At 32.1% G+C, this 24,831-nt stretch overlaps 2 protein-coding genes across 4 annotated transcripts in view; one reads left to right on the forward strand and one right to left on the reverse strand.

Moving 5' to 3' along the window:
• LOC118195456 (lysosomal protective protein-like) overlaps positions 1–15,114 on the reverse strand; it is a 55,030-nt gene extending 39,916 nt beyond the window's left edge. Inside the window, exons 1-2 of one of the 2 annotated variants that reach the window (XM_035366784.2) lie at positions 14,897–15,114; positions 14,625–14,788 (exon numbers count right to left, since the gene is read on the reverse strand). In XM_035366784.2, the coding sequence (XP_035222675.1) occupies positions 14,625–14,788; positions 14,897–14,899 (167 nt within the window). In that variant the 5' untranslated portion in view covers positions 14,900–15,114. The remainder of the gene's footprint in view (positions 1–14,624; positions 14,789–14,896) is intronic. The other variant, XM_085816500.1, reaches the window with a different exon arrangement.
• Positions 15,115–16,246: 1,132 nt separating this feature from the next.
• Positions 16,247–24,831, forward strand: part of LOC118183596 (segment polarity protein dishevelled homolog DVL-3-like) — a 66,194-nt gene continuing 57,609 nt past the window's right edge. For both annotated transcript variants that reach the window (XM_085816498.1, XM_085816499.1), the window contains exons 1-2: positions 16,247–16,464; positions 16,909–16,978. The gene's annotated coding sequence lies outside the window, so the exon portion shown is untranslated. The remainder of the gene's footprint in view (positions 16,465–16,908; positions 16,979–24,831) is intronic.

Raw genomic sequence — 24,831 nt, forward strand, 5'->3', positions numbered from 1 at the left:
GATCAAATTAAACCCTACTTCGATCGTAATAAAATGCAAATCTTTTCAGATCTTTTGCAGGATCCGGTACGGCAGACACCGCAGGTACAAGTTCCAGAGGTGGGAAAACGACAAGTACAAGGGCAAGCCAATGAGAGACAGAAGCAAGTGAAAAGAAAATTGCCCCGCGGAAAAACTTAAGGTAAAAAGAAAAAGAAGCCGTTCCTCCGTCCAGAAAACAGAGTTCACGAACACCCCCAGAATGAAGAAGGGAGAAGGACGACGTATGTGGAAAGGACCGGGAGAAAGGACGGCAACTATAACCCGGCTGTGAAACGGAAGATTGACTCATCCGACAGAACTCTCCGCAGCAAAAGTCGCCGAACTGCGGAAGGGCCATCAGCGGCGGAGGAAAAAGTACAAGAAAAATTTGAACGGCCAACAACGAGGTCCAAGCAGGATCACAACAGAAGTTTCCCGGTTCCACCAAGACCAGCTGCCTTCAAACGGCCAAGACCACAAGCAGACGACAAAAGGAAGGTGTTCAAGGGTGGCCGTACTGGTAAAAAACGGAAGCTTCCAGAGGAAAGCACTGAAGGGCGAGCCCGTACAAGAAGGAGGATCAACCAAGCCACTATCTCCTATACCTTTAAAGACTGGGCCCAGAAAAGGATGTCTGAATATTACAAAGATAAGTAAAATTTTATGTTACTTTACAAACTTAAGTTAATCTTTCATTCTTACTGCAAGTGGCAGATTTCAAGAAGTTTTACCTCATGCGAGGTCTACCTTTATCGCCAAAAGGGCGAGAAATGAGTTGTGACCGATTTTCTTATTATGTTTCTCAATTACTCGCGCATAAAACTAAAGTTGATGTATAATAGCGTTGTGTAAAGACTTAAATATTGAAAAAAAAGTTATTGTATAAATTTTATTTAAAACATTCTAGCAAGAAAGAAGTTTTAGTCTGAAAGACTTTTTGAAATGTAGTATTATTTCAATGTAGAAAGAATTGGCACTTGCTTTGAAAAGAATAGAAGTTAACAATGTACTACTAATGTATGTTTTCAAATGTGTAAAATTAACGGCATGTTGATATGTTCTTATATACATGTGAACTGTTATTTTAAATGTTAAGAAATACCGTGATATGGTAAAAGTGAAAGTAATGTTAAAAATTTGTTATTCGTGTGACTGTAAAGATTAAATCATGGCAAATATGTGGTAAAGGTTGAATGATGTAGTTAGGCTCTCTGACGCTACACTTTAGAGTTAGCCACTTTTAGAATAGTACCTCAGGGTTTAGAGTTGAAAGTAGGGTGTGTTAAGAGGTCTCGTATGTTGAATTTTAACACGTTAGTGTTTTGATTGTAGGAGGAAGTGTGGCACACGTAGACAGAAACACATTCGTGGTTGGTGTTCTTTTACAACACATGTCAGAGAGCACGGGGAGATATAATTAAAATAGTCATGAATGAAATAAGAATGTTAAGAAAAGTATATTCTATATGTTATTTGCAATGTCATTCTGTAACATTTCATTAAACTAGTTTTCCTTCCAGATCTCTGGAAGGAACCAGAATTGAATAAAGCTCCTGTTTAGATGCAGTACAGATGAAAAAAAAAAAAAGATTGTTGTATATTCCGGGAGCTGCTATTGTAACAAATTTCTTTCTTTTAAATTTTCTAGTTTCTAGCTAAGTTATGATTGTAAAAGGTTGGCCTCGCGTTAGTTTTTAGAGCTAAAAGTTTTCAACAAGGTCGTTTTAGACCTCAGTTTCAAACTAATTAACTCTGGCGGGAAGTATGTAAGGATCTTAAGTTTTACTAACGTTTATTTTATTTTAAATCTTTACTATCACTTCTTATTTTCTACTTCCGGCCAGAATTATAAGCGTGAAGGAGTTTATGCAAAGTTGTCTGGCGAACGCCAAGTATTTAAGTGTGGCCTTTTTGCCAAGCAGAAGAGAGGAAGCAGTGAGTTCGAAGCAGGCCGCTTACCTTAGAAGTTACGCAGTTGCTACTTTGCCTTCCAGGCCAGAGGTTTTAATCCTCTTGATAAATTAAACGTATTGTAGTGTTCACAGTCTCTGTGCTACATACGCTTCCTGTTATTATAAGGCCAATCTTATTCTAAAGTTAAATTAGAGTTTAGTTTTATTTCTATATCTTTTACGTTAGACCCCGAGTGGAGGGTCATTGTATTCCGAAGTACGGAAGTCATTGTATATAAAGAAAAATAAAGGGTTTTTGTATACCCTTCGTCTGTATCCTGTCTACTTACTACAATTAGTGAACATAGCTTTAGTAAGCTCTCTGTTCTAGTCAGGTCATTGTATGTTTCCGAAGAAGGTTAGAAGAAACATTGAACCTGATAACATGACTATTTTGGCAACCTTACTTCATGAATACTTTTTTGCAATTTTTCAGGGAGGAGGCAGATAAAATATAAAAAGCGTATTTTATTCAATTAAAATAGCACACTAATGATGATGCTAACAAAAGATAATTTTATAGAAATAAATAATCTTCACAAAAATGGCAAGCATATTATATAAAGGCAGCATATCTAAAATAGGATACAAAATATTATTGCTTTTCAGTAAATATGCATAACATGTAAAATTAAGAATCAAAAAGTACAAAATATTTGAAAACTAGTTGATAATAATTCAACATGCTTATTAAGATCTAACTACAATTAAAAATTAAATATTTTCAAGTGAGAAAGAAATTAAGATTGGTTTCCTTCCAAAAGCAGATTCTTAGAAGCAATAATTAAAGAAATAGTCCTAATGCGAAAAATTCAAAATGACAGCTGGATAGATAAAATTTTCAAAAAGCTGTCAACATCCTAATAATTTACAAACTGATTTAAAAACAATAAATGTAGTTCTGTATCTTTACTAGTAGATGCACTCTTCAAATCGTGTGTGTATATATATATAAACACATATTATAAACATACATGTATAATAATTATTTTGGGCAGCTGGCCTCATAAAAGGCTAGTATATATAATAAAATATTACAATTTACTTACTTTCTGTGTCATTAATTAAAAAATTAAATTTATACTGAATACAATCAAGTCTCAAATTCTTCTCAAAATATCTCAAATCCTTGTACAAAAAATTATCTATTACAATAAGATCTTAATTTCTGACAAATTTTAGAGTAACAGTCCATATAAAGTTTACAACCTCAAATACACTTTTAAAAAATCCAGGTTTCTATATGTTAATTTTTACCTTCATAACTAAAATTACAAGCTTAATCAAGTTTTAAATAAAATTGTTTAGCCAAATTTATAAATCATTCAAGACCTGAGTTTTCCGAGGATTCTAAAAACGCATGCAACATATTAAACATTTCTGCTTCTTTTACTGTTATATTTTTACATTTTCCTGCAATTTTGTTTTGTCACAAACATCAGATGGAAATTTTACATCCCCATAAATTCTGTTACTGCATGTTAAAAATGAAGAAGTTACTACTAAGAAATATTTAAGTGAAATTTTATATTTCGACTTTGTTCTAAGATTTTCCCAATTTTCTGATACAGCGTCTCTCTCTTAAGGCCTGTTTCCATTACTGCATTGCACATGCAGTGCGTTTCTTTGATCAACGAGCAAATTCACTTTAATTTACATCTGCAATCCGGTCGGTGTGCAGTGATGGACGGATGAAGTTCAACAATGTTCAACTTCTGTGTACGTCTGCAGAAGCATTGAGGTCACATGGTAAAAAAAGAGCAATCAGGTCACCAAAAGTTAATGGGGACAAAAATAGCGATGAACGTTCGATTAGGGAAAGAATGTTTAGATAAAAAATACTTATTTCTGAATTAACATTATAACGAGAAACCTAAGTACAGAAAACGACAGCCATCAATTAAATTTAGTTAAAAAAAGAAAAGAAAAATAAGATAACTGCAACAACAGTACTAGTTGGCAGACAGCAGTGATTACTGTCAAGAAAATCAGGTACAAAAAAATATAATTCCAAGTCCATGAAAGAGCAAAATTTGTCCTGGCAATTATTTCCTAGTTCTGCATACACATTTACTCTTAATGAAAATGAATGTCTGACTATATCAAACTGCTATAGCAAATCAGATAAGGCATTAAGAATTTTTTTCTTTTAAAACAGGTAAAATCTAATGTTATTTACAAATTAAATTTGATAACTTTTAAATATTCTACTGCATTAAAAGTATGTTAAATTTATATTTCTCTATTTATGAATATATCTTTTTGACTGACATATGTTTGTAAGCACTTCTTTCACATGGAATATATTTTTAGCAGTCTGCCTAACTTCAAACGGAACGTCACTTTAAAATTATGCTTTTCTAAGAAATGCCCTAAAGAAGCTGAAGAACAAATTCTGGTGAATATTTTAGATGACAGCACATTGAAATAAGATAAAAAAATTTAGTTTTAAGAATAGATTTACTTGATGATATATATATAAGCCAAAATTGCTAATCATGTGTGTGTGATGATAGCTTAGTGGTAAAGCTGAAGGTAGCAGAACTTGACTTGGGGTCATAAGTTCGAATCCATACTCTTTTTACATCCTGTTTGCAACTTTCTTAGCTCCGTGTTCTAGTTTGATATATATTTGTGTTTTATAATTTATTTCTATTATTATGCAAGTGAAAAATTTAATGTTTTACTTATGCTCTTATGTATTTAAATTTTCCCTGCAAGAATTTATTTTGAAAGTTATAATATGGTACGAAAGCATACTCTATGTATATATTTTCATTTAACTTTTATGTGAATATACATGCATGTGCTGAGACTTTGGGATGTTTCCAGCTCTAAACTTTTGCTACCAATTAACATAAGACAGTATAAATGTTCTAAACATTAAAAAAAAAAAAAAAAAAAAAAAAAAAAATTAATAATTGCTTTAAAATTTAGTCCTTTCCATCTGAAGTGCAGGAATCTTTACCTTATGTATGTATATAAAAACAGAAAAGCTTATCTTTATAACTTCTACAAAAGGAGGTATGAATTTAAAATTTATAAATTAAAAGTAATATTTTATGGATTACGCATAAAATATAACTGCGTATACTGCATTTTAAGACAAACTAGATTTCTAACAAATTATCCATCTATGACACAGAAGAAATTGATGCTAAAATTTTATATATTATCTGTTTTCTCCCCAAATTTGGGCCTATTTTAAAAATATACAATCTCACGTGAGTAAGCACATTTTGTGTGAATATTGCAAACTTTTCTTTACAGTTTGTCTGTATTTTTAAAGTACCTGCTATTTTTTAATGTTTTTAACTTTTTTATTTGTTTTGCAGTAACAGTACATTTTAGTTTTCATTATATATTATTTCATTGATATTTAAGACTTCTAGAAATGCAAAGAAATTTTTAAAAATTACTTCAGCTTCTATGCAATTAGAGACGTTCATAATATGCATTATAACCTTACATATCTAAAAATTGCAAACGTGCTTTACTTTCCCAGTCCATAAGCAGAGTATCTTAAGAGTCCAAATCCTATAAGAAATTCATTATTAATCTGCTTTTTGCTTTTCAGGTAGCTGGTGGCAATATATACAATCAAGCACCGAACTTCCGTATGCATAGATCCAACTTCCAACTTTATTGCTTCACCAGGATTAGCAGTTGGATTTTCGGTTAAAGTATATTTAAAGGTGCCCCTAGGATTATCGCCAAGTTGTTTCATTTATGGTAACCTGAGTAGTTGAATGTTATGGAAGCCCTATTATGACATAATTGGTTGCACGATTGTGGTAAATTTGAATGATGGGAAAAGATTAAGGGCTTGTTTGTGTGTTGGATGCTGGTCAGGAAGTACAGTGGTTATTTTGTGGTTTACACGGTAAAATGGCTCAATGTGGTAAGATTAATTTGAAGTTTCTGTACGATTTGGAACAAAAGGGAAAAAAAGGATTAATTGACTGGCGTGTGAATGAAGGTTTACTTAGTAACCATTACAAGTGCCCTTTTTGTACGAAGGAAATGCGCATATGGTCGAACATCGGAGGATATTTTTGACTCTTTTATTTTTGGATGCTGTTAAGGAATTTTGTTTGACTGAAGACATGGGAATTTCTAAATAAGGTTAAGTGGATATTTCCTTTGTGGAGTGCTAAGATGAATTTCCTTTTTCATGTTATTTCATTGTTTAATTTAAAATGTAGTTTATTGAGATTATATATATATATTGGCTCTAGTGTAGAATTAGCTACTCCTTTGATGTTTTAAGTGAAAATAGGTTGATGTGTACATGGACAAAGTCAAGGGAGTACACAATGCCAAGTTTGTGCAATTCTGTGATGTTTTTTCAAGTTAAAATAGGTCAATGTGTACATGGATAGAGAGTTTGTGCAATTCTTCGACTTGTTATTTTGGCTTTGTATAGCAGCGATTTTTGGGCAAAAACTGTAGCTACACAAAGCTAAAATAACAAGTCAAAGAACTTCACAAACTTGGTGTCCATGTACCACAAAAAATCACCAATTTTTGCCAAGGGGTACCCGTAAATATATTTTTACAAGATTTTCTTCTTTGTTGTTTTCCCCTTAAAACATGTTTTGAAGAAACAGCTTTCATTGTTCTCCTTGAGATATTTCTCTGAGCATGGTCAGTCACATGCACAGCACATAGATATTGACAGTGCAATAAGATTTAACTTCAACAATGACACCTTATAAAGGCCTTATGGAAGATAAAGGAAAGCCTACTGCGATACTGTAAGGCCCAGTTTGAATCCCATAAGGCATAGATTTTTGTAAATGTACAGTGTCTTTATGGCAAAAGGGCACTAAATATATGGCGAGCCGAAAGTCTTCTAGTATTGTTTGGTGGTAGTAGAGAGGGTAGGAGAACCTTGGATCATCCCATGGGGTGCACTCCTTCAAAATTGGGGTGGAAGACGTCCAATCTCCTTGAGGCATTTGCAACCATTCTTCCATGAAATATATGGACAAGACAACAAGAACGACACCTTAGTTTTCTAAACAGTCTATATTCTACTTTAAAATTCCAGAGGATTTTTGATCAAAAGTCTCTAACTTTGTTATTGGGCATCACATTTTTAAAGAAAATGGAGAATACCTTTTCATAGATGTGGTTCTGTCAATTTTATTCAGCAAGTTAAAGACAATTTCTCTCGTTATTCAAGTTTATGTTTGTATTTCCCATGTCACATGAAATGATTCAACTTAAACAGTACAGCTTTGTAGTTTGCCAAAAAATCAGGAGTGATGCGTTTTCAATACTCCTCTGATTTCTAACTAACAGTACACTCACTTTTTTCTTTCTGCCACAACATTTATCTTACTTGAATATAAATGTTTTATAAAATAACTCAGTTTCATTGGCACTAAATACATCATCTTGTTTATAATGTTACAGAGCTACCAGTCAGAGAATTATCAAATTATTTATTTAAATTATAGCAAAGCATTTAAAGGCTGTCTAAAATGAAGGATGTATTAATGGAGGACTTTCTTATGGAAATTAACAATACATACAAGGAAATTCAAGAAAATTCTCATGAAACAGCCCATTCATCAGGATTTCAGTTCACCAATTTTTCTACTTCGCTATAGGAGAAGGAAGCTATTCCAACCACTTCTATTTTTTTTTTCCATTAATAGATGCATCTTTCACTATAAAGATCTATCTAAAGATCCAGGCATCCAGATGATAAATTCAGACTAAATGCTCTACATCATCAAGTCAGGATCCTTACAAAAGAACACGCACGTAAATGCTGGGCTAATTACGTTGAAGGACTCAGTACAGAGGATAATTCACTATGGAATGCTACTTCAAGGTATAAAAGAAGCTACAGGAATATTCCGCTCCTTAAAGGCCAAACTTCAATCGCCTGCACAGAAACTGAGAAAGCTCAGTCTTTAGCAGATTACTATACTACTCAGTTTATCACTAACAACATTTCTGATACTGCCAATAAACAAACAGTCACGAATACTATTACACAATTCTTCTTACCACCCCGTACTAACAACAGCATCGCAGTAAATCCAACAGGCGTACTTAGCTATATTGAGAATATGAAAAAAAAAAAAAAAAAAGAGCCCAGGAAATGACAATATTACCAATGAAATGATCAAAAAATGGGATTACAGATGATATGCAGATTGACTCGAATCATTCAATATATTATATTATTGATGTTCCCATCTGAAAACCGGGAAAGAACCCAAGTAAACCTGAATCATACAGGCCAATTAGCTTACTTCCCTCCTGCAGTAAAATTGCGGAATCTATCATCCTTAAAGATATCCTAACCAATGCAGAAGAACGAGGAGTTCTAATTCCCAAACAATATGGTTTCCGGAAATATCATTTAACAGTACATCAGCTTTTACAGAACTTTTCTCCTCCAGACTTCAGAAAAATGCTGCTGCAATATTTCTTGATATAGCTAAGGCATTTGATCATGCTTAGCTCGATGGCCTCATTTACAAACTAATCAAACTGGATTTTCCAGAATACATCATTACAATACTTTATTCCAATCTGTCTGATAGATACTTTATTGTTCGCATCAATAACAGCTACTCTAATAAAAAAAATTGTGCTGGTGTCTCCCAGGGCGTGACACTTGCACTGCTACTCTATAACATTAATGCGAACGATATACCACACACACACACAGGACACAACAATTGCTATGCACGCTGATGATACGGCGATTCTCTTCCAAAATGCTTCTATTAACTCGACTGTCCAACACTTACAAATATACATCCACGCACTAGAGTCCTGGCTACTCAAATGGAAAATTAAAATCAACGTTGATAAGACTACAGCAGTCATGTTCACGAGTAAAAGAAACATCTCGAAGCAACTTTTCTTTTACAGTACTCCTATTCCCTGGACCAGCAAAGTAAAATACCTCGGTGTAATTTTAGATCACCATCTCACATGGAACCCACACATTACACATAATATCCAAGTTTCGAGAAAGTAAAACTAAACCCCTTAATCTCTCGAAACAGCGTTTTAGCAACAGACCAAAAATTACTCATTTATAAGGCCATCCTGCTACCAGTTCTTACTTACGCCTGCCCAGTCTGGGGATATGTTTGCAATACCTCTTTATGCAGAATCCAAACCCTTCAAAACACCACCTTAAGGCAGATTACCAACTGTCCTTGGTATGCTTGAACGGAAAAAATCCACCAAGAATGTAGAATTCCTCAAATTTTAGAAGCTATGATTAAACTCTGAGAAAAATTCTATCAAAACTTAGATAAGCCAAACAACCCCTCAATTCCAATCTTGAATTATGATACAAACTCTGTAGCAAACAGAAAAAGGCCCAAAGCCATCCTCCGTTCTGTCGTTTAATTAATAAGTATTGGTTTCTGCATTATTTATTGTCTTAAATACTGATATAGGCAATAATATAAATAATTATATATTTATGTATATAAATAAAAAATATATGATCTACTAAGCTTAAAATCAGCCTCTCAGTCACCATGATATATCAATATGTCCGGATATAATTCACCCCTACAGCTGACTTAATACTGGATTGCTTAGAATAATTAATTAACTTTAAACAGGCTAATTTAACTTCCCTCCACCCCCCATTCTTTAGATCGTCCTTCAAAATTGGTATGGAAATAGAAAGAGCTTTGCCCTTTCACTCAGCACACTACTGGTCAACTTGCCCAGTTATGATCTTCCTCAGCGCCATCCATAGACCTGCTTATCCTGACTACCTTCTGACTGCAGACACAGCTCACTCACTTCGCTACGCATTCTCCTCTACGACGGCTTATCGCTACACTCTGAAATTATTATCGTCATGTTTTTGTCTCACCTCAAATTCTCACTCTTCAATAGTATGGACTTTACTTTTACATTCTACTCCTTCACAAGATTTGTTATCATCTCTACCTAGTCGCATGATCTTCGTGTAATTGCTCCAAATATCTCAAATTTTATGCCATCTACATGCTATGTTCAAAATTCGAAAACTAAAATAATTTACTCTATTGGGATAGGGTCTGGCCCAGGAGCCCGACTTCATTGAACTTCGTTCAACGAGACAGGAAGTGTTCCTCTTGGTGGAAAAAGTGTGACTGTTGAAGCCAATGAAAGTAAGTTAGAAAAATAAAATATAGAAGAAGTAAGCCTGTAATTGGACAGTGTGTTATCGGTAGAACTGAAATGGGAACAAATAGGTGTTTTTCTAAGACAGGTTGAAAGAACAACAAGAGAGAACCTTTTGAATATCATTAAGGTACTGCCAACTACCACCTTAATATTAGATTGCCAGGGAGCATACAAGATATATGCATTTGCATATCAAACACAGTTTGAAATTCAAAGATCAGATAGGAATGTGCACCAATTCAATAAAAATGACTCGATCATCAGTGAAATGCAATCTCTAAAATAAAACCAAGCACATATACAAACACCATTTAAAATGGAAGTGAGGAAGCCACCTGATGTTACTTTAACTAAAAACAGACTTGACACGACAAAACACCTCATTTACATACTGCTATGAACAGGTGATAATGCTTGTATCACCACACAATATTTTACTTATCTTACAGCTAATAATAAATATGTTTCTACATTTTAATTGTGCTTCTTATATTCACAGTTTGGATTATTCATAACGAGGTAAGAAACTTTGATTCTACTTTAATATTTGCTTATTGCAAGTTAACTGCCTTTATATGACAAGCAAATAAATTGCATGGGTTAATCTTTGAATTATGGTAACTTGGCAATTTTTTGGAAAAAATTTGGCGACCAACCCTGCTACAGCAACCTGCTATTTTTTTGTTTGGATGCCATTTTGTTTTCACAAAGTAAAGGCATGTTTTTTTTTTTTTTTACTCAAAATTTTTTTTCAACAATCTGCTAGCCGAATTAAGCTTATGCTAGAACTTTTATGGAACAAAAGTGCTTAATCATGACGAAGATTAAGTGCAAAATTGGGAGAAAGTGCAGAATCGCAAACTGCTTGCCGCGCATTTCTAAGAATTGCACATACACGGTATCCATGTGCACGTCGACCTATTTTCACTTAAAAAAACATCCCATAATTGCACAAAAATGGCATTGCACACACTCTTGACTTTATCCATGTAAACTGCTAAAGTCCTAGTTAGTAACCTTTATCGCCTTACCAAAATGTCACCAAACTACCTGTTACCATATTCCAAAGATTAGCCATTGCATGTTCCTTCAACTTCATGTGGAAATGAGTTCAAGTTCTATTTTTCTTTACAATCATTGTATGAAAGATGGTGCTTTTCACAGATTTCTCTTGGACATTATCAAGTTTTATCCACTGATGAAAAAAAGATGAAATGGGAAACTGAGGTAAGAGAGAAACCTCATATTTTCTGGACGATAAATCTGTATTTTTCACACTTCACTGTGTCAATTTTGTGCCAGTTTATTCATAGAGCCTCCTCCTCTAACTTTTCAGGAGCTACTGCACAGAAATATGTCAAATTTAGTGACAAGAAGTGGAGTAAAGCACATTTTCACTCGTAGTTTTTTTGTATTTGTAAACAGATGTTAATTCAAAAGGAAAGTTCTCTAGTTTTATATACAAATAATACTTTTAATACCACTATGGTTACAAATGATAAATGCTTCCAAAGTTTGAAATGACACCACTCCAATCTAATTCGAGCTTGCTTTTTACTCATATAAACTTATTTTTGATGTACCTCTTAAGCTAATGCAATAACATAGTACCTACTTTCTTTTTTACAGCTTCAACCCCACTCAGAAATTTAATTTAATTTTACCTTTCTCAGAAAGAAGTAAAAAAATATACAGTCAAAAGTCGTTAATTCGGACACCCATAATCCGGAATGATCTATAATCCGGACCTCAAAGCTAAAAACTTTCTGCACATAGGCGTTTATGCGTGCGCATAAGACCTTTACGACTGCGCATATGCACGTGCGCAAGCACAGAATACGTTTTCGTGTGCGCATTTAATGTATAACGGGCGGTATAAGCTAAAATTATCTAATTACAGTCAAAAGTCGTTAATTCGGACACCCATAATTCGGAATGATCTATAATCCGGACCTCAAAACTAAAAAATTTCTGCGCATGCGCCGCGTTGACACATGCGCAGAGGCGTTTACGCGTGCACGTAAGACCTTTTACGACTGTGCATATGAGTGTGCGCAAGTGCAGAATACGTTTTCGTGTGCGCATTTTATGTATAATGGACGTATAAGCTAAAATTATCTAATTATCTATTTCAGTTAATGTTGATGATTGCGTTGTTCCTTAATTTTTGAATTGCATCCGGTTTATTATTTTTTGCAGACTGTAAGAGCAATTTTATAAAAGTAAGCTTAAACTTTCGATTATATCAAATAGAATTTCCGATATATATTTGTTAATATGTAAAGGATCTAAAGTGAAAGTATGTTTTGAAATCCAAAATCTGTTTATCAATTTCACGCTGCTCGGCGGGGGGAACGCGGTGGCGGGCGCGTAATGAATTGGAAGTTGATTTGTCAGCACTATCCTTATCTTCAGCGCAGATGTTTTTATTTTATTTGGCTTATAATTCCTTACCAAATGTAGTATTTCATCTCAATATGCTCTGTATTTGATATGATTTAAAACAAGTTCCTCGTCATTATAATTCGCTTCCGATAGTGAAGAAAAGTGACAGAGGTTATTGAAAACGAAAAAATTTTGATTGACAAATTAGTCGGTGTTCTTGACACAGCAATTATAGGACTTGAACGGCGGAACTTTGTAACTGAACAAGAAATTATGTCTGTTTAATAGAATTAAAGAGAAAGTATTATCACATGAAACGAAGCAAAACTTAAACAACTTACATTGAAAGAAATGTTTAATAAAGTAAACAAATAAATATTAAGCTTTTTGATACCCTTTAGATCATAATTGTTCTTTATTTCATAAATTACGGTTTCATATTTTTAATTTTAGAATTTCTGCATGCCATCTTACGAGATTTAAACTGATGATCTATAATCCGGAAAAATCGATAATCCGGAATCGCCGAAGTCTTGACGAGTCCGGATTAACGACTTTTGACTGTATCTATTTCAGTTAATGTTGATGATTGCGTTGTTCCTTAATCTTTGAATTGGATGCGGCTTATTATGTTTTGCAGACTGTAAGAGCAATTTTATAAAAGTAAACTTGAACTTTCGATTAAGTCAAATAGAATTTCTGATGCTGGAGCTCTCAGGATCTAAAAACGAAAGTATGTTTCAATGTCTGTCAAACAAAAAGTAGAATTGCTGCAAAAAATGGATAAAGACATGAAGAAGGTGACAGAGAGGTTAGTGAAAACGGAAAACTTTCGATTGACAAGTTAGTCGGTATTCTCGGCACGGCAATTATGGGACTTGAACAGCGGAACTTTGTAACTGAACATGAAATTATGTCTGTTTATAGAATTAAAGAGAAAGTATTATCACATAAAATGAAGCAACTTAAACAACTTACGTTGAAAGAAATGTTTAATAAAGTAAACAAATAAATATTAAGCTTTTTTTTTTTTGTAAATTTTGATACCCTTTAGATCATAATTGTTTTTTATCTCATAAATTACAGTTTCATACTTTTAATTTTAGAATTTCTGCATGCCATCTTACGAGATTTAAACTGATGATCTGTAATCCGGAAAAATCGATAATCCGGAATCGCCGAAGACCCGACGAGTCCGGATTAACGACTTTTGACTGCATACTACTTCATCTATATTTCTTAACCACTGACTATTTCATCTATTTTTAACTGCACTATAAAGTCAAAGGTTTTTCTGATTTAAATGATCCATCAGTGGCCGAGTGGATGATACTTTAAGTACTGGTAGTTTAATCTAGGCTTAAATTTCAACGTAGAGGCTAGATATAAGAGTGTTATGTGGTTTTTCCCACGTGTGTTGAAATATCAGCCAGAATTCCTATTTAAAGTTCTCCATGAAGATATCTCTCATATGCTTTGCCATATTTATTCAAACGCCAACCCTCCACGCCTTTCAGTATTTAACATATTCCTGATAACAAACTTTTGCTCACATGAAGGTAGTAAGAAAGTGGTTTTTCTTGTAGAAATAGATCCATCAGGCACATATATAAAGTTTTTTGCCTAATGAGTCTACTCACAGTCTACTTAGAAGCACAGTTAAAATGTTATATATATATTGGTAAATTTCTTCTCTCAGAAGCAAGTAATTTGTAAAAATACAATAAAAAAATTTCACACACGTTTTAATATATTAAAAAAAAGTCCAACATCTTACGTAACTGATAGTTTATGAAGAAGGTATATTTTGAAATACTATTAATAGTGCCAAAGTTATATTTTTACATAGCTCAGTAATTAACTGCATTGGTAAACACTTCTTTAATATTACAAACAAATTTATACTCGTCAAGCAACAAATAACAACTAGATTTAGATTCACATACTGATCCTGATTTCATTAATTCATTTACAATCGTTCATCTAAAAGATTTAATATTATAAATAAAACTTAAAAAAAAAACTGCTTAATTTATTAATACGTAAGTTACAAATATCTGGAAAGAGCTCGCACAGATATAGATTTAAAAAACAGTTTACCAATAATGAAGAAATTTTCCATTAGTAGCATTCAGATATCCAGAATAATGCTTAAAATTTATAGAGTATTTGAGACCGGGTAAGGTCTTTACTTCATCCGGATGAGCAAAGTTGATTGTAAAAAACGAAATCAAAAAGACAGCGAGGCATTGCAATGTAAAGGCCTAGAACAATAATACGATCAAGAAATTAAATTTGGCGAATAAAAAATCATTAATAAATGACGTAAATAAGAAAATAATACTTTTCGTTAAAATAATTTAACAGCATACCATATTTTCATATAGGACGACCTAGACAAAAGTTAGAAGTAATAAAAATTAGAAACTTGGCTTTTAAAATAACGCTAAATGCACTCTGATAACGACAAATCACATTAAAAATTTTTTTACGTGATTAATCTAAACTAAATCACATGATTGCAACTGCTTTCAAAACACGAACTTTCACATTACCATCACCTCAGATTGGTTGAAACTTTCTTTGCCAAAAACAAAACAAAATAAACAAAGCTACTCCCTATAGATCACAAGATGCTATTTATCTATCTAACTACAACAATGAAAGTTCTTACCACCAGGGAGCAAAGATCGCAAGCGATAGCACGGATTGTCTAATCAGGGAATTTCTAGATTTAGCTTTTAAAAAAGTAACTTGGAGCAAAGGAAACAGATGTTAGATAATAAACTTCTTCTGACATTGTTTAAAGAACGAAATCTAACTCACTTTGTCAGATAATTTTAATAACAGACATATGTTCGCAAAATGTGTGAAACATTTTTAATCACATATAATGACTGATGTTTTAATCTCTTTATTTTGATTGATTGACGGAAATTTTTTATATGTTTGCATTGATTCTTGAAAAATTAATGAGATATGATACTCGTGTTACAGCTGCTTTGCTTGTACTAAAAGTAAAAATACCACCAGAATGTGGCTTTCTTAATTAAAAAAAAAAAAAAAAAAAAGTTGCTAAATAATGTTTTAAAAAATTCTTGAGTGAGTGTTATCAGTTATTAGAACTATCTTTCTCGAAATTTTCAGCTGTCAGAGAAACAATCACTGGCTTACAGAAGAAATCTTTTATAAATCTCTTAAACGTAAAATTTGAGTGATGCGCAGATAAAACAACAAATTCCATAAAATATAGCTAACTATTATAAAATATTTTATGGAATTCTTCTTTTTCATTTTATAGAAAATTGTTCTTTTCTGTCTTAAAATTAATTTTAGTCTTCATCTTTAAGAACGTCTTTAGGAAATAATCTTTGGCCCACTAGAAATATACATTATATAATGAAGAAAACATTACAAAGGATTAAAACAAAAGACAGGGAATTTTTTCTTAGATTTTTCTAGAGGGATATTCATTTTTATTTAAGGAAATGAATTTGTTTTTTAAATCAAATTTTGTAAGAATAATTTATATTTGTTTCTATTTTAAAAGAGAAGTTGTAATTATTTTGAAAAATTCTGATTATCTGGCGTAATAAACAGACCTTTAAACTCATTTAAATTTAAAAGACAGTAGACAGAAAAGTAAAAAAAAAAACATTGAGATCAATCAATCAATGTCTACTTTGAAGATGAAAATCACAGCTTTACGTATGACGTCACGTATAGCTGTTGTAGACGACATGATACAGTTCGTACATTGTCAAGCCTACGTAACAGACCGTCTTTGAATGAATAATTTGACTGTTTGTGCTTGCTAAAAGAAAGCAAATTCGCTTATATATCCTCACTGTATTTTCATTACAATGATATATTAGTGTACCGACGGAGGAAACATTCATCATTCTTCGAATGCGACCTAAATGTAATATTAAACTTAAAGGTAAATAATGATCAATTTTTGATGAAGTTCAGGTTTTTTTCCATCCGTTCTTTGCGAATTAACTAGAGAGCAAACACTTCTGTGAAAATCGTTTCAAATAAATATAATACTTATATCTCATATTAGTTATATTTTGTGACATTTACTGCAATTTCAAATGAAATACATGTCTTTACCTACTGTTTTTATAATCGCAGTATTCAGTGTAACGTGAAATTATTGAACGGACAGTCTGTTTCTGTTAAAATTCGTAACTTATGTTCATTGTGAAAAAGATCTAATTGTAGCTAAAAAGATTTTTTAAAGTTTTATTAACATTATTACTATTAAGAATTTTAAATATGGTTTGTTCTTGTAAACGTATTAAAAAATAGATTTATTTCATCAGTATACTGAGGGATGCTATTGCTGATTAAAATTTTTTTTTTACCCGTTTTTTAACAGATTGTGTAAGCTTGAATATCTCTACTGATAGAATGTTACACTGCCTTGATGAAATGTAGAACTAAGAAAGGTAATAAAATCGTTTCTTATTAATTTTTTAATAATTGCTAGAAAACATAACTATTGCTTGATACTGAACATCAAAATTAATTCAGGTTAAAGCAAAAGAGTATGATTTTAATATTTTGATTATAAAAGAGTAAACAAATTATGTAATGGTACTAATTCTCAATCAAAATTCACATCTAGTTACTGTAACTGCCAAAGGTAATGTTTGCAATTTTAGCTTGTAAGAAGCACTGTAAATGTCCATAGAATAAAATGCTTGTCTTATTATAAATGCATATATAATCTGAATGATTATATAAATGACAGAAATTATCTTGTCTAAAGTAGTTCCTGATCACATTCAAGATAATTGTGGATTGTCCTTGTTTTGGATGAAAGTGATGGGAATATTTAATTATTTTGTAAAAAAAATTTGTAAAACGTTAGTGATTAAGTAAACGATTTTTTGTGACATTCAATTCACAAACAATATTTATTGTTTGTGTGCTGTGGATAGATTATACTTTGAAGCTATTGAGCCTTAAAAAAATAAGTTTCCTATCCTATTTTTTATGTAGCTGTAAAAATGGGTAGCTTCTCTCTCAATTTTGTAAAATTTTTACTATACTGTACTTTTCTTATATTCCTACATTTCACTCATAGTATGTGGCATAACGATGCTCATCTCTTGTACTATGTAATTAATTTTTCCATTGTTTTTAAATTTTGTCAAGAATTAAAGCAGTATGAAAACAATACCTATAGCAAGTTTAAAAAGCTTAATTCCGATAATTGTGAGCAAAAATTTTAGGTTGATCTTTACATTATGGTAACTTGGCGATTTTTTGGCGAAAATTTGGCAACCAACTCTCCTACAGCAACCCTCTATTTTTTTTTCCCCGCCGCCATTTTGTCTTCACGAAGTAAAGACATGTTTCTTTTCTTTTTATCTACTGAACACTTCTTCCAACAATCTACTAGCCAAATTACACTTATGCTAGAAATTTTATCAAACAAAACTGCTTAATCATGACAAATATTCACTGCAGAATTGGGAAAAAGTGCACAATACCATACTTCTTGCGCGTTTTTCAAAATAACACATACACATAAACCACACATACACATAAACACGCCGACCGAAAAATAACACATACACATAAACACGCCGACTTATTCTTACTTAAAAAAACATCCCAGAATTGCACAAAAATGGCATTGCGCACACTCTTCACTATATCCATGTACACTGCTTTTTTCTCATAAATTAGAAAAATTTCACGAAAATACATGACAATTTTCTCAATCTTTAAACCCGGTAAAAAGAACATATGTGAAATTACCTGATCGCGAAAAAGTATTTACCCTTTACAAATATGAACATTTCCACATATAAAATAAATAAAATATCTAAAAACTTTTACCTCTAAATCATCTATTACATTATACACGTCACCAACGAATTCATACCGCAAGCATTACAAATACTTAGTATCAAATATTTAAATTATTTCCATGCACATTTACTTCAACTTAAACGTATATCAAATTCCTACAAACATAAAATTCACAAAATAACTATCATTTAATTAAAATATCACTAAACCATGTACACGTCGACTTATTTTTACTTAAAAAGACATCCCACGATTGCACAAAAATGGCATTGCGCACACTCTTCACTATATCCATGTACACTGCTTTTTTCTCATAAATTAGAAAAATTTCACGAAAATACATGACAATTTTCTCAATCTTTAAACCCGGTAAAAAGAACATATATGAAATTACCTGATCGCGAAAAAGTATTTACCCTTTACAAATATGAACATTTCCACATATAAAATAAATAAAATATCCAAAAACTTTTACCTCTAAATCATCTATTACATATACACGTCACCAACGAATTCATACCGCAAGCATTACAAATACAGTCAAAAGTCTTTAATCCGGACTCGTCGGGACTTCGGCGATTCCGGATTATCGATTTTTCCAGATTATAGATCATCAGTTTAAATCTGGTAAGATGGCATGCAGAAATTATAAAACTAAAAATATGAAACCGTAATTTATAAAATAATGAGCAATTATGATCTAAAGAGTATCCAAATTTACCAAAAAAGAAGCCTAATATTTATTTGTTTACTTTATTAAACATTTCTTTTAACGCGCGGATGCGTAAAGCATACCTTACTCATAGCCGAAATTAGAAAATTGCAACCAGAAAACTATGTGATTTGTATTCGTGATATTTATAATGACGAGGAATTTGATTTAAATCATATCAAAGACGGAGTACATCGAAATTAAATACTACATTTAGTAAGGAATTATAAGCCGACTAGAATAAAAACATCTGCCCTGAAGATAACGATAGTGTTGACAGATCAAATTCCAGTTCATTGCGCGCCGCGACGTGCCCCCCCCCCCCCCCCGCGCAAAGCAGCGTGAAATTGATAAACAAATTTCGGAACGGTTAGATAAACAAAGGATATGCTTTTATTCATTTTTTGTAGCAATTCGTTTTTTGTTTGATGGACATCGAAACATACTTTCGTTTTCTAGATCCTTTGGGAGCTCCAGCATCGGAAATTCTATTTGACATAATCGAAAGTTCAAGCTTACTTTTAGAAAATTGCTCTTACAGTCTGCAAAAAATAATAAGCCGGATCCAATTTGAAGATTAAGGAACAACGCAATTATCAACATTAACTGAAATATATAATTAGATAATTTTAGCTTATACCGTCCGTCATACATTAAACGCGCACGCGAAAACGTATTCTGCACTTGCGCAGATGCATATGCGCAGTCGTAAATGTCTTGCGCACACGAGTAAAACGCCTATGCGCATGCGTCAATGCTGCGCATGCGCAGAAAGATTTTAGCTCTGAGGTCCGGATTATAGATCATTCCGGATTACGAATGTCCGAATTAACGACTTTTGACTGTACTTAGTATCAAATATTTAAATTATTTCCATGCACATTTACTTCAACTTAAACGTATACCAAATTCCTACAAACATAAAATTCACAAAATAACTATCATTTAATTAAAATATCACTAAACCATGTACACGTCGACTTATTTTTACTTAAAAAGACATCCCACAATTGCACAAAAATGGCATTGCGCACACTCTTCTCTATATCCATGTACACTGCTTTTTTCTCATAAATTAGAAAAATTTCACGAAAATACATGACAATTTTCTCAATCTTTAAACCCGGTAAAAAGAACATATGTGAAATTACCTGATCGCGAAAACGTATTTACCCTTCCCAAATATGAACATTTCCACATATAAAAGAAATAAAATATTCAAAAACTTTTACCTCTAAATCATCTATTATATTATAAACGTCACCAACGAATTCATACCGCTACCATTACAAATACTTAGTGTCAGATATTTAAATTATTTCCATGCACGTTTACTTCAACTAAAACGTATACCAAATTCCTACAAACATAAAATTCACAAAATAACTATCATTTCATTAAAATATAATTAAATTCAAAAACACTACTTAAAATATAAATGAGCACATACATTAAAGTAATAAAAATTACCTTACAATCCTAATTACTTTAAACTAAATCATTGCTAATAACAATTTTCCCAATAATACCAAATTCCTTTCCACCTTACATTTAGAACAATGCATAAAAATAATATCCTCAAATAATTAAAAATACTAACTTACCTAATCTTCTTCAGAATCTTGATTACGTGGCGGATACACTTTTCTAATTCATTCAATAAAATTATTATTTTTTCTGCGAATTTTTCCTCCATACTTCCTCCGCTAAATAAAAAGCAAACTTCTCTTTATCACAATGCCTAAATACCCATTTCGAATTCATTTTAGTTAGGGCCACGGGATCCAAAAATTAACCAACCCTGTTTCACACAACACAGAATAAAGCTAAATACAAAATTTCCAGATTTTTTCCCGATTTTCCTCCTTTTCCGATTAAAGAACCGTAATTCGTGCATTAATATCACATGACATATCCCATGATCTCTCATTTCCCTCACGCAAAATAATGCGTAATCGGAACTGAGTACTGCTCACATTATTACCAAAGTCCCAGGTAGTAACCTTTATCGCCTCCAAAATGTCGCCAAACTACCAGTTACCATATTGTAAAGATCAACCAAATTTTATTTTTATGGATTGGAATATTGATCTTAAGCTGCCTTATCATAACTTGGAAAAGTTATGATAAGGCAAGTTATGATAAGGTACCTTATGATAACTTGGAAAGTTAGAGATATTTGATTGAATCATTTAAAAAAAGTTTGAGTAATTGTGTCTGCCAATGGTTTTACATATGCCTGCTGCTGTGTGACTACGGATTTTTTTTCCTAAATTTGAATAAAATGTTATGCAACATTTTTTTATACAAGTAATTTAACTAGAGAAATATAAATGTATTTGTTCAAAACACTACTTACTTTTAATTATGTGTTTATCATTTTAAATGAAATCACCAGACATCTTAGTTTGACTGGAGTTGTCCCACTTTGAAGGTGTGGTCCTGGTGGCCCAGCCAGTCTGTCATTTTGTCCCAGTTACTTGTTAAAAATGAAAAAAAGTTAAATATACAGGATTTTTTTTAAATGTCTCCCTGTACTACTGTACTCTGTGTGACTTCCTGTACTAGTATACTGTATGCAGTGGCAAATATTGTGGTGCTGAAAAAGAAGAGAGGTTCTTAGCTAATGGGTATTTCATTAAATATCATGCTATATTTATTCTTAGTTAGATACTTATATTTTTAGTGTATATATAGTGTATATTTTAGTTTATATTAAAAATCTTAATATCAATAAAAGAATTAACATGCCAGTAACATATCGATTTTGGAATTGGGAGGTACCTCTCTATCTAAAAATTTTGCCTCCTACTGCCTTCCCTAAATTCTAATATTACAAATATTATTTAAAAAAATAAGTTGTTTAGACATCGCTATACAGTCAAAAGTTGTTAATTCGGACACCCATAATCCGGACCTCAAAGCTACAAACTTTCTGCGCATGCGTTGCGTTCACGCATGCACACAGGCGTTTAAGAGTGCGCGTAAGACCTTTACGGCTGCGAATATGTTTGTGCACATGCGCGTTTAATGCGTAACGGAGGTATAAGCTAAGCTAAAATTATCTGATTCAGTTAATGTTGCACATTGCGTTGCTCCTTAATCTTTGAATTGGATCCTGCTTATTATTTTTTGCAGACTTTTAGAACAATTTCATAAAAGTAAGCTTGAACTTTCGATTATGTCAAATAGAATTTCCGATATATATTTACTAATATGTAATTTATATCTACAAAGCGAAAGTATGTTCTGAAATTCGAAATCTGTTTATCAATTTCACGCCGCGGATTGGAAGTTGATCTGTCAGCACTATCCTTATCTTCAGGGCAGATGTTTTTATTTTATTTGGCTTATAATTCCTTACTAAGTATAGTATTTCATGTCTATGTACTCCGTCTTTGATATGATTTAAATCAAGTTCCTCGTCATTATAATTCGCTTTCGATAGTGAAGAAAGTAACCCAGAGGTTATTGAAAACGAAAACATTTCCATTGACAAATTAGTCGATATTCTCAACACAGCAATTATAGGACTTGAACAGCGGAACTTTGTAACTAAACGAGAAATTATGTCTGTTTAATAGAATTAAAGAGAAAGTGTTATCACATGAAACGAAGCAACTTACATTGAAATAAATGTTTAATAAAGTAAACAAATAAATATTAAGCTTTTTCTTTTTGTAAATTTTGATACCCTTTAGATCATAATTGTTCTTTGTTTCATAAATTATGGTTTCATATTTTTAATTTTGTAATTTCTGCATGCCATCTTACCAGATTTAAACTGATGATCTATAATCCGGAATCGCCGAAGTCCCGACGAGTCCGGATTAACGACTTTTGACTGTACTAGTAATTTCTCAAGCTGGAGTGTGTGTTGATAGTTATGCCATGATGAAAGCAAAATATTATAATAAATAATGATTCGATGGGTTTTCATTAGGAATATAAATTATTGAGTAGGTGTAAAATTAACGATGTTTCGATGTAAAATATTTCAGTTTAAGATGTATGCCAAGCAGAAAGATGGCTACAGAGCCAAATTATTGATCATACAGACTTATGCCAATAAATGTTTGTTTCTTCAGTATGGAGGTATTTTATTTAGTGCCAAAGTGAAATTAAGAATTGGGACACTCTACATGTTTTATTCTGAGAAAATGTCAAATGTACATGGCTAAAACATACAAAAGAAATTTCTAAAAAAGAGAAAGTTGCTTAACCCTCTCAGCGTTAAGGCTGGAAAATTCCGTACAGAAGGTTGCCTTCCGCATTCATTATACATGAAAATTTCTGCCAGCTTTTAATGTATCTGATTTCAGTTTGGATGTATATTGGAAGAAAAGGAATCAAGGTACAAAATGAAAGAGTCTTTTTTTTTAATTAAAATCAAGAAAATATCACTTATTCATGACATTTTGAGGAACTATGAAATTTCAAGGCTTAACCCGTAATGCTCATAGGGTTAAAGTTCAGATTTAAGATCATTCCAGATGTATGAAATCCGGATGTATTCTGGATTTCATACTTATATAGTAGTATTAGTGGATTTATTTCTTTCACAGGAAAGATAAATCATTTCCAGACTTTGGCATATCACTGTATCATTTACTAGGAAGCTTTATATGGTAGAATATTGCATTTTGGACACATCATGAAAATGTTAAATTAATAGTAAATTTTACTCAAGCAGCTCCTTTGCAAGTTCTTATTAGAAAACCCTAAAGATCATGATCTCGTTCTGTATACTAAAGTACGCTAGCTCAGTAAAGGCAAAGTTCTTACAAGATTCATAAATTTAATTAAAGGAATAAAAAAAATTATCTCTATATCAGAAATCAAAATTTTGCTAAACTAAGACTTGCTGGTTGGTGGACTTAAGGTTCTCACAGACATAATTGAGAATAAACATATAGCTTTAATGATAGGGTCTGTTAAGTCATTTAAAACTAAACTGGTGTTTTGGACATCACATCTGCAGATTAAGTCACTTGTGCATTTACCAAATGTGGGAGGGAAAAAATGATAGGCTAAGCTAAAATTGACTTGTTCTCATTTGTCATCAATCTTCAGTTACTATAGATCAGTATGAAAAACAGGGTACTTTTCCGTTTCGCCGGCGCAGATCTCGTCAAGCAGACTTTGTTGGCGACAACATACAGTATAATACATAAAAAATGTTAACAAATGTTAGTTCTAAGAATTTTTTATTTTGAAGGCATAAACATTTTAACATGGTTTATATTTTTGTAAAAAGCCAACAAATAAAGACAATAAATTTGTAAAAAGACATTAATTTAAGAATTTGCTGTGCTATCATGGTTCAACATCCTGATTTGCCAGTTTGTATCACGTGACCTCAAGTGATCTAATCTCATGTAAACTACGCTACAAAAATATAATTCTCTCAGTAATTATCAACATTAATTTCAAGTTAACCCATTCATGATGGGCACCTCTGTTACCAAAGCGTTTTCTTGGAACGGCGCGTTAACTGGATACGTCATCTTATGGGGATGGCAATTCGCACTGCTAAGCCTAACTTTGGAAAAAAATTCATATAAATTAAATTTTTCATCCAATTGTTCCAAATTTTGGTATATTATGAGAAGAACATTCAGGTAGTTGTCAGAATTAATTTTAAACCTTTATTGTTATATTTTCCTTAGAAATTTTATAAAATACTCATTCTAGAATAATATAATTTTTCCTTTATCCCACAATTAAATATATGGAAAAATATGCAAACAATCGCAGATTTTATTT

This window comes from Stegodyphus dumicola, chromosome 5, assembly GCF_044657685.1.
Source record: "Stegodyphus dumicola isolate Sdum_Otavi_A_Nest chromosome 5, ASM4465768v1".
Classification (NCBI taxonomy): Eukaryota; Metazoa; Arthropoda; class Arachnida; order Araneae; family Eresidae; genus Stegodyphus; species Stegodyphus dumicola.